General features: G+C 49.0%; 1 protein-coding gene across 1 annotated transcript in view; it reads left to right on the forward strand.

Moving 5' to 3' along the window:
• Positions 1-311: 311 nt before the first annotated feature.
• grip2b (glutamate receptor interacting protein 2b) overlaps positions 312-11347 on the forward strand; it is a 38955-nt gene continuing 27919 nt past the window's right edge. The window contains exons 1-2 of the mRNA XM_047026661.1: positions 312-409; positions 1014-1123. Of these exons, the coding sequence (XP_046882617.1) occupies positions 312-409; positions 1014-1123 (208 nt within the window). The remainder of the gene's footprint in view (positions 410-1013; positions 1124-11347) is intronic.

Raw genomic sequence — 11347 nt, forward strand, 5'->3', positions numbered from 1 at the left:
CAGAATTCTCTAGTTTCCATTAAAGTTCAAAGATGGACGCATCGTCTCTGCTGGGGAAGAGAAGCTTCTCTCGTCGCAAAGTTCTGGAGAATTGAATGGACGGTTTAATTTAAAACTGATGTAGCCTGGCTTTTCAGATAGTGTTATTGCAGTTTGTTTGGAGTTCGCTCTGTGTTCATGCAGACACGCTCTCTCTGAAGGAGCAGAGAATGAGCAGGAGAGACTTAGAGCAGGAGAGACACGTGCTAGGCAGCAGGAGAGAGGAGGAGGAGGCGAGACCTGTCAAAGAGGACCGTCATCCAGACACCATAATGATGGTGGAGGAAGAGCAGGAGGAGGCGGAGGTGGAGAGACATGTAAAGGAGCTGCTCACCAGGATGAAACAGGACATGATGGAGGATGATTGGGGGTGGGGGGGGTGGGGGGTGTGAAGACCGCATGAGAGCCAGGTGTTATTTCTTTGTCCCGTTTCAACATGGGAAAATGAAAGACGTGATCCAATCCTGACATGGACAGGCGGGGGTACGATATGGAACAAACTAAACGCTTTAAATGAGTTGACTTAAACACAAGCCAGTCACACCTGCCACAAGTGATTTAAAGGTGCAAGAGAGAGGCTTAGAGAGGGAGAAGTAAGCAGCATGGATACGGCTAGTGTGATGTACTGTTGGAGTATAGAGAGAGAGAGATGTACATAGAAGTTTGGCAGTGTTGGAGAGTAGGATAGAGACAGGTTCTTAAGTAAGAGAGACAACCATTGTGAGACATAGCCGTGTTAGACACACAGACAGAAAGGCAGAGGGAAAGAAAGAAAAAATGGAGAGAAAGATAGAGGGTACATTTTACAGTGTGAGAGGCAGTGAGGGGAGGACATGGCCACTTCCGCGACTGCAGCCCAGTGTGGGATAGAGGGGGCTTTCCTCCAAACTGCTCGTGGTGTGTCAGTCTCAGAGGCAGCTCAGCGCTTCTGAGGGGACCCCCTGCTGTGTCCAGACTCCCTTCTGTTCCCAAAGCTCAACCAAAGGTGTACACAGGATCGCCAGGAGGGCTTACTGGAGGTCTGGAGGAGATGTGAAAGTTGAGGCTGCACGCAGCAGGGCTGAGACTGGGGCCGCCCTGAGAGGTGGAACAAACACAGCCCTTGTGGTACATGGTGTATAGGTGTCGACAGACACTGATGCGCAAGGGCAAGATTCACAGTACGAGAGGAGACCAGTCTGGGAGATCAAACTGTTTATGAAAATACAGCTGTACCTCGTTTGCTGGGTTTGAACCTGGGTTGGCAGCGCTGGTCCCAGGTTCAAATTTTCCCTGTTTGTCACTTTGGAAATTCCTATTTACACCAAGGGAGATGGGATACCAGTTGGTTGGTATCTCGGATGTCCCCTTAACTCTTAGTCACACACACACACACACACGCCGTGCATGTGGAATGGCCATGCCATGGCTGTGCTGGTGTGGTGTTTGGACATCTCTGTGGTGCCTGGCGGGAGGTTCTGTTTGTTAGAGAGGTCACCCAGACAGAGGAGAGCTTTCTGACATGCTTTCATCCCAGCCACACTCAGCAACAATCTTGTCTATAGTACACACTGCATGTGTGTGTGTGTGTGTGTGTGTGTGTGTGTGTGTGTGTGTGTGTGGTCCAGCCGGATTGCTACACTCCGTCTGTGGTAAGCAGTGTATGTGTGGGTTATGACTGTGCGTGAGTGTGTTATGGTGTGGAGTGTGTCCTTTGCCATTGTTTGTGAGAGTGTGTGAGGATGTTTGCCAGTGTATGAAAGTGTGTGCGTGCCTGTGTGCTCGAGAGCCTCGTGAGTGTGTGTGTGTGAGTGTGTGTGAGTGAGTGAGTGAGTGTGTGTCAGTGTGTGTGAGTGTGTGTGAGTGTGTGTGACTGAGTGTGTGTGTGTGAGTGAGTGAGTGTGTGTGAGTGTGTGTGAGTGAGTGTGTGTCAGTGTGTGTGTGAGTGTGTGTGACTGTGTGTGTGTGTGAGTGTGTGTCAGTGTGTGTGAGTGTGTGTGACTGGGTATGTGTGTGTGAGTGAGTGTGTGTGCTGCGGGCCACATGTCAGAGTGGTCCTAGTCATGGAAGATGTTAACAGAGGGAGACGCGCAGCCTTCCTACAGAGGAGCAGAAGCCCAGGCAGACGCTTGGACTAGACCACACTGGGGCTGCGGCAACCATCCATGTTATTGTTCCATTTTTCATTTCACAGCCAAGGTGGTATACATGCCATCATTAACAGTAGGCACACAACCGTTTCCACTGTGGACACAAAAACAGACACAGTAGAGTATGAGATCAATTAAGGGTTCTCGGTCTTCCTACAGTAGAAGATAATACAGTAAACTTACACTAGAGTCTCCATGTAGTACAATACATTAGGTTCTCCCTACAGTAGAGTCTCTCTACAGTAGAATACAGTAGAGTCTCTCTATAGTAGAATACAGTAGAGTCTCTTTATAGTAGAATACAGTAGAGTCTCTATACTAGAATACAGTAGAGTCTCTACAGTAGAATACAGTAGAGTCTCTTTATAGTAGAATACAGTAGAGTCTCTCCTCTCTCTTACCAACCGTCTCTGGAGGAGGGGATCCCTCTCTGAATTGCTCCTCCCAAGGTTTCTTCCATTTTTTCTCCCGGTGGGAGTTTTTCTGGGAGTTTTTCCTTGTCTTCCTTGAGGGTTTAGGTTGGTTGAGGGGCAGTTCTATGGGCGCATGTGAAGCCCTCTGTGACATGCTTGCGTGTAAAAAGGGCTATACAAATAAATTTGATTTGATTTGATTTGATTTAGAATACAGTGAGTCTCTACAGTAGAATACAGTAGAGTCTCTACAGTAGAATACAGTACAGTCTCTACAGTAGAACACAGTACAGTCTCTACAGTAGAATACAGTGAGTCTCTACAGTAGAATACAGTACAGTCTCTACAGTAGAACACAGTAGAGTCTCTACAGTAGAACACAGTACAGTCTCTACAGTAGAATACAGTACAGTCTCTACAGTAGAACACAGTAGAGTCTCTACAGTAGAACACAGTACAGTCTCTACAGTAGAATACAGTGAGTCTCTACAGTAGAACACAGTACAGTCTCTACAGTAGAACACAGTACAGTCTTTACAGTAGAATACAGTGAGTCTCTACAGTAGAACACAGTACAGACTCTCTAGAGTGGAGTCTCCCTGGGTTCAGCTCCTGAACCTCCTGCATCCCCCTGCAGTCAGCCTCTGCAGCATACTATTCCCCTGCATCCCTCTGAATGAGGCTTTCAGCCAGGGCTTATCACACACACACACACACACACACACACACACACACACACACACACACACACACACACACACACACACACACGCACACACACACTGACAAACACACACACACACACACACCCACAACCACGCTGACACACCCCCACACACTGACAAACACACATACGCAAGCACAGTAGTCACACGCACACACATGCTCACAGGCAAAATGGTCACAGGCACTAACACACATACACACAAGCATTTCACACAATTTTTTTGCTCAAAGTACCATTGTAAAGTCGCCCTCTCCTGCCTATATTTGCAGTAGTTGCATGAAGTGCAAAGCTCACATAGAGGTATTTGGGATTCTTTCTTGTGCATGAGGGTATTGTCAAAGACTTAGATTTTATCCATTTACTCCGTTTTAACAGTTCTCTCATTGAAATGTATTCTTTGTGTAATCGTTGGCAATTATTTCATTCAGTTCAAATTTGGGAGAAGACAGAAGTGAGCAAATGCTGACGGGACCAAGCGAGGCAATGAGGAGGTGGAGAGGTGGAGGGGGCGTGGAGAAGAGGTGGAGAGGAGGAGAGGAGGAGAACGAGCATGGAGAAAGTGGTTAGGGAAGGAGGGAGCAGGTCAACACTAATGGGAAGCAAAGAGGAGGAGAGGAAGACGTGGAGATTGATTGGACAAGAGATACATTATTTGTCAGGGGGTGGTCCAAGAAGGAGAAGGGGAGGTGGTGCGGAGGGTTAGACACCTGTAGCCTTTAGCAGCTCTCTCAGCCTGTTGCGTTAAAAGGCCCATGAATATTAGATGCTCCTGGGGCTGAGAGATGGGCTGCTAGCCTGGGGCGATCTGGGAGAGGGCTCTGAATCAACAGTCTCCAAACACCAGACACCCTGCTCCGCATGTCTCATTCATGAGAACTGAACGAAGCTGATCTGCTGACTGCACTTGTAATGGATCTTGACTTCCATCTTGCGCTGTGTTGAAGTAGTTCCAATCATTGCTTCCCAGATCGGTATATTTACTCTGACAGAAACTACACAACGTGGGTTAGGTGGGCAACACTCTCCAACACGACAATGGAAGCAGTGTCTCTTGTTTAGTTATGTCTTCTGTCAGGCATCTTTCGTGTTAGCTATCTCTAGTGTTGGGTATGTCTAGTCTGAAATATATCTTGTGTCAGGTATCTCTAGTGTTCGGTATCTCTATTGGGCAGCATCTCTAATGTGAGGTGTCTCTAGTGTCGGAGAGCTCTACCGTGAGGTATCTCTGGTGTCAGGTATCGCGAGTGTGAGACATCTTGACCTCATATCTCTAATTTGAGTTATTGTGGGGAAGTGTGAAGAATCTTCAGTATGAGGTATCTCTAGCTATAGGTGACACTGGTGGTGTGAGGTATCTCTGGTGGGGCATATCTATAGTGTGAGGTATCTCTGGTGGGGCATATCTGTAGTGTGAGGTATCTCTGGTGGGGCATATCTGTAGTGTGAGGTATCTCTGGTGGGGCATATCTGTAGTGTGAGGTATCTCTGGTGGGGCATATCTATAGTGTGAGGTATCTCTGGTGGGGCATATCTGTAGTGTGAGGTATCTCTGGTGGGGCATATCTGTAGTGTGAGGTATCTCTGGTGCGGGGGTCGCTCTAGTGTGAGGTATCTCTGGTGCGGGGGTCGCTCTAGTGTGAGGTATATCCAGTATACAGCCTGCAGCGTGCTCCAGCTGAGTCTGAGGGGGCTGATACCGCAGGCTAGTGGCCTGAGTTTAGCCTAGCCTAGCAGTCCACGCTATACCCACACAGTACATTAGCACGTTAGCCATGCACCACATTCGGGTTAATAACACTGGAGCTGTCGACTGGCGTCGGCAGATCAGCTTGACGGACGCCTGAGTGAGAGGTTATTATTAGATGTCCGGACAAAAGCTTGGAGAGAGGAGATCAGGATTCCTTGGTGTGTCCTCCCACCGTGATTAAGGCCGATCTACAGATTGTGTTATTAATGATGTTTCTGCCGAGGCATCGGCCAGGATAGTGAGCCGGAGGGTTTCCAGTGTTTATCTTGTGGACTGGAGATGTGGAGGCACTGCTGATTTTTAGAGGCTCGTTCAAGACCGTGTCCTTCCGTTGTCACTTGCGTGACTGTGCTGCGTGCCTGTCAATCTGTCTGCGTCAACGGGTGTGTGTTTGCGGATCAGCCTACGCGTGTGTTTTCTGTTTGTTTCTGTGTGTGTATGTGTGTGATGGTATGTGTCTGTCCAGCTACGTGTGCTTCCTGTGTGTGTATGTGTGTGTGTGTTTATTCATTATGTGTGCTGTGTTCATCTAAACATTGGGTTCAGAGGCCCCCTCTCTCCACCCCACACCCCCCCCCACCAACAAACATGCACACACAATAAATGGAGTGAACTTGAACCCAGTCAAATTAGGGGAATAATGAGAAGCAAACTGGCACATTATTTCATGAACGCATGAATACATAAATGCATTACTGCTACAATTAGTCAGTCTGGCAGAGGGAGGAAGGGAGGAGAGATGGAGAAAGGGGATGAGAAATGGATGGAGAGAAAGAGGAATGGAGATGGAGGGAGAGAGAGAGACAGAGATGGAAAGGGATGAAGAGAAGGAGGGAGAGAGACAGGTAGAGAGAGAGAGAGAGAGAGAGAGAGAGAGAGAGAGGGATCGACAGGGAGAGAGAAACAGAGAAAGAGAGGGGATGGAGAGAGGTCATGGTATTTAAGTGCAACAGTGGAAATAACAGAAAGCCTGCAGGTGGAGGGAAAATGTCATCTAGCCATCTCTCTGCTCTAGTCCTCACCGAGGACATTCAACAGCAGGGAGCCCTGAGTGTGTGTGTGTTTATGTGTGTGGTGTGTGTGGTGTGTGTGCATGTGTGTGTGTAGTGTATGTGGTGTGTGTGTGTGGGGGGTGTGTGCATGTGTGTGTGTGTGTGTGTGGGGTGTGTGCATGTGTGTGTGTGTGTGGGGTGTGTGCATGTGTGTGTGTAGTGTATGTGGTATGTGTGTGTGTGTGTGTGGGGTGTGTGCATGTGTGTGTGTGTGTGGGGTATGTTTGCATGTGTGTGTGTGTGTATGTGTTTGGAGGTGACTCTGTTCAGACCAGACATGAGGACAGGCTCCCAGTCTCCAGGCTGTGTGTTTCCTATGAGGGGAGGGGAGGAGGGGAGGAGGAAGTCATGGTCATTTTGATAGACGACACATCCAGACCACGATCATGTTCTGACTGACTCATTTTTCATCCTTAAAATGCTCTTAAAATTATATATATTTTCTGTTTGCTGCTTCTGAAATCATTCTTCATCAGCTGCCGACCATACATCACCACCATCACCCATCTGAACTCCACTGGTACTGCCTGAATTTTGCTAATCTGTGCATGGGTTAGCTGTGCCCAGCCTCAGATAGTCATTAAAGTAACAACCCCTGCTGGTTTTTCTAGTTTTCTTTCTCTGTTTCTCTTTTCCTTCCTTTCCTTTCCTTTCCCTCCCCTCCTATCCCCTCTCTTTTTCTCTCTCTCTAACTTTCTTCGTCTTTCTCAGTCCATCTATTTCTCTCTACTCTCCCTCTCTCGCTTTCTCCCCCTCTCTTTCACTTCAGATTTTCAGAAATGAGCCTGGTGTCTCCTTGTCAACTGTAGCTTTAATGGGTTCAATGAGCCTGGTGTCTCCTTGTCAACTGTAGCTTTAATGGGTTCAATGAGCCTGGTGTCTCCTTGTCAACTGTAGCTTTAAAGGGTTCAATGACAAAGCTATTCCTTCACACACACATGCTCCCCTAAAAGCAAATACCAAGCAGTTTCTACTTCATCTGTTGTTTCTCTCATCAATCCACGCCCACCGTCTACATTGAGACAATGTTGGACCACTGTAGGTCCACTGTCTGCAGTGTGTTAGTATCCATGTGAGTGAACGTGTTTGCGTGTGTCTCTATGTGTCTCTGTGGGTATTCTGTCTTCAACGTGTAGAATAGTGTGTGTTTGTGTATAAGGGTCTCTGTGTATGTGCATGTGCGTGTGTGCGTCTGTCTGTGCCAACGTTTGAGCGATTGTGTGTGCTCTTGTCTATCAGTGCTAATGTGTTTGTGTGTGTGTATGTGTGTGTGTGCGTGGCATATGAGCAGCGTAGCCCCATCAGTGGGAGCAGTCACATCTGTCCTGGTCTCAGGTGGGGGGAGTTTCTGCCTGGCCTGCCTGTCCCCAGGCCCCAGGGGAGCCCGCTGGCCCGCTGGCCCTCTGACTCCCTCTGTCTCTGCTAAGAGGCACACACACGTACACACACACACGTACATACACACACATGACAGACAGGCCGTCAGGCAGGCAGACGCAAACACATCTGGCAGACATACATCTGACATGCATGGGATGAAAGGCTAAAACGATCCTTGCCGTATTATTTGTTATTCTGGTTCCTTGTATTTGTCACCTGACAGGAAATCACACCTGGCAGGTTAACAGGTGTAACAGCAGTTTCCAGGGGCAACACTGGTTTGGAAGAGTAGGCCTTATTCTAACTTGGAGGGAAAAAAATAAGAAAATTGCGACCTTAGACCTTAAGGTGCTAGTCCTCTTGTTGTCATTCTGCTGGTTAGTTGTTTGGGTTCCCATGCGGAAGAATGTCAGCTCTTATTCCTCCGGTGGTACGTCCAGGTGTGTGTTGAAGTCTGGAACCTCTCAAGCCTGGCAACCTCTCAGCTCTATACCAAGGCCTGGCGGGTGTCCATGAAGACGAGACCAGGGGTCGCGACCCCCCCTCCCCCCCCCGTCCACCTGGTGTGAAGGAGCCTGACAGATCACATCATCACTCGGAGCCCTGGCTGGTACTCTGGTCTCTCTGTCGAGCACTGCCGCACCTTCCACCACTAGAGGGCGCTGCATCCCTGTTAGTGCAACGGCACCGAGCGATGGAGAGATCAGAGAGAGGGAGCAAAACAAAGAAGGGGGAGACGCGAGCAAGTGGGGGTGCTACGTTGGGGAGGAGGGGGGATAGGGTAAGTGTATGTGCGGGAGCGAGAGAGGGAGAGAGGTCGAGAAACAGAGGGGGGTCGAAAGAGAGAGGGGGGTAGGAGGGAAGAGAGAGAGGGGAAGTCACGCTCACTGCCCCAGTTTGTATATTTATCCTCAGTGTGAGTCATGTGACGTGGCTGTTGACTGGAGAAGCAGCTTCAGCATGAACAGGCATCTCCCAGGAGGGCTGACGAGGACCATTAAAACACACACGGGATGGGATCTTCTGATTAATGATAATCGTGTGTGTGTGTGTGTGTGTGTGTGTGTGTGTGTGACTGACATATTCCATTTGAGCGCATTTGTGACTGCAGGGAGTTCAATTACCTATCATAATTGAAAATAAAATGTTGTAGTGTGTTGTCATCTCCCCATGGAACACATGCTGTTGGAGGGGAGGGGCCACAGCAGGATATGACACACAGGCACATTCAAATGTTTGAGACCACACGGAACAGTTCACGGGGGAACTGATGAGTAAGAAAGCCAAGTGTTCTGTGACTACACCTATTCCTAAGGATCTTGACTGGTGGTCTCAGACTTTTGGAGCCTGTGAAAACGTACAGTTTATGTACAAAGCTTCACATTTACATTTACATTTATTGATTTAGCAGACGCTTTTATCCAAAGTGACTTCCAAGAGAGAGCTTTACAAAAGAGCATAGGTCACTGATCATAACAACGAGGTAGTCCCAAACATTGCAAGCAGCCAAAACAGGAAGCATACATTGTGAAAAAACTAAACAAGTGCCAAAGGGAAGACCCATAAGAGCATGCAGTTATACAAGTTACAAATTAAAACAACATGAACCACAAAAAGTGCAGGACTTTACCTGTAGAAGAACAATCAAACTAACCTACAAGAGCAACAAGTCACTCAATAAGAGTCATTGTGATCCTGGAGGAAACTAACATCAGGTCCAGCCAAGCATTCCTAAGTGCCGTTGTACTCCTGGAACGAGTGTGTCTTGAACCTTTTCTTGAAGGTGGGGAGACAGTCAGTGTCCCTGATGGAGGTGGGGAGCTGGTTCCACCATTGGGGGGCCAGGCAGGAGAAGAGCTTGTGTTGGAACCGGGCAGTCTTGAGCGGTGGGACCACCAGGCGGTTTTCTGAACAAGACCGTAGGTGACGGGTGGAGGTGTAAGGTTGCAGGAGAGACTTGATGTAGTCGGGTGCAGTCCCGTTCACTGCTCGGAAGGTCAGTACCAGGGTCTTGAATTTGATACGGGCGTTGATGGGTAGCCAATGGAGAGAGATGAGGAGCGGGGTAACGTCTGGGTAGGTTGTAGACCAGGCGGGCCGTTACGTTCTGAATCCTCTGAAAAGGGCGGGTTGCACATGCTGGAAGACCAGCGAGCAGCGAGTTGCAGTAGTCCAACTTGGAGAGGACCAGTGCTTGGACTAGCAGCTGGGTGGAGTGCTCAGACAGGTATCTCCTGATCTTCCGGATGTTGTAGAGGGTGAATCTACAAGACCGGGAGACTGCAGCAATGTGGGCCGTGAGGGGGGCCGTGAGGGGAGCTTTAAGACAGATCAAATGTGAATTTCTCTTCCCATCTTTTGCTCCTCTTCTCCTCCTTACACCCCTCCTCCTCCTCCTCCTCTTCCACATCGTCCTTCCGTCCTCCTCTTCCTGTCCCCTTCTTTTCCCCTTCCTTCCCCTCCCCTACTCCTTCTTTTCTTCCTTTTCTACCCCCTCCATCCCCTCCCCCTCCCCCCCCCCCACCCCCTCCCCCTCCATCCCCTCCCTTTCCCCCTCCATCCCCTCCCTCTCCCCCTCCTTCCCGTCCTTCCCCTCCCTCTCCCCCTCCTTCCCCTTCCCCTCCTCCACCTCCTCCCCCCTCCACCTCTTTTTCTTCCTCCCCTTCTTGCTCCACCCTGTCTCTGTCTCAGAAGGTGTTCCAGCCTCAGGCTAGCGAGTGGAACTCAGAGCTCTGAGATTAGGATGAGAAGGAACACAGACCTCCCCCCATCGCCCTTCCCCCTCCACACACACACAAACACACACACACACATACACACAAAGAATGAAACAGACAGACACACAGCAACACGCACACGCACACACACACACACACACACAGTGACACACACACACAGACACACACTGCGACACACACACACACTCTGTTGCAGCTGGGTTCTCTCCAGGGTGCAGTCCCCAGGAAACAGGCTCTGGAGCTGTGTCTGCTCTGGTTTGTGCTGACTGTGTTTCAATTTTCAGGCAAGACACCCACACACACACCCACACACACACAGCCAGACACAGACACAGACATGGAGACAGACAGACTGGTAGACAGACAGACAGGTGGACCTACAGATGGGTAGACAGACAAACAGAGACTGACCTGTGGGAAGACAGGCAGAGACAGAGTTGCTCTGTGATCAGACTAGAGAACACATCCTCCACTATTCATGTCTCCTGGAGGAGAGTCTTCATCAATGCCACTGCAGAATGTAAATGATATAAAAGCCTTTGCAGCTCAATGGAGCTGGGGAGCTCATCTCTCTCTCTCTCTTTCTGTCTCTCTCTCTCTCTCTCTCTCTCTCTCTCTCTCTCTCTCTCTCTCTCTCTCTCTCTCTCATACACACACACACACTTTCTCTTTCTCTCTACCTCTCTGTTTCTCACTCTTTCCTACTTCCTACTGTCTTTCTCTCTTCTGTCTCTCTGTGTCTCTCCCTCCTTCTCTCTTTTTCTCACTCTTTCTCCCTTCATCTTGCTCTCTCTATGGACGTTTCTGTTCTTCTCCGTTTTCAAAATCTTTTTCTTCCTCAATTGGTTCATTTGCTCTTGTTCTATATGGCCTCTGTTTCCCCTCTCTGGTTCTCTCTCATTATATTTGTCTGATGCTCTTTCTCTATCTTTCCACCTCGCTTTTTCCCTTCCTTCGTTTATATAAATATCACGCTTCTATTCCTGGGAGGCACAGCCTGCTTGTTTTGAGGACTGTGATGTGAACTTGTTGAATGAACATGCAATGTCAGCTTGAGCAACCCTTCCTGAACAGTAAATACGTGCTTGTCCGTGGTGGTGCGTGTGACGGCGTCTCTGGGAC

This window comes from Hypomesus transpacificus, chromosome 9 (genome assembly GCF_021917145.1).
Source record: "Hypomesus transpacificus isolate Combined female chromosome 9, fHypTra1, whole genome shotgun sequence".
Classification (NCBI taxonomy): domain Eukaryota; kingdom Metazoa; phylum Chordata; class Actinopteri; order Osmeriformes; family Osmeridae; genus Hypomesus; species Hypomesus transpacificus.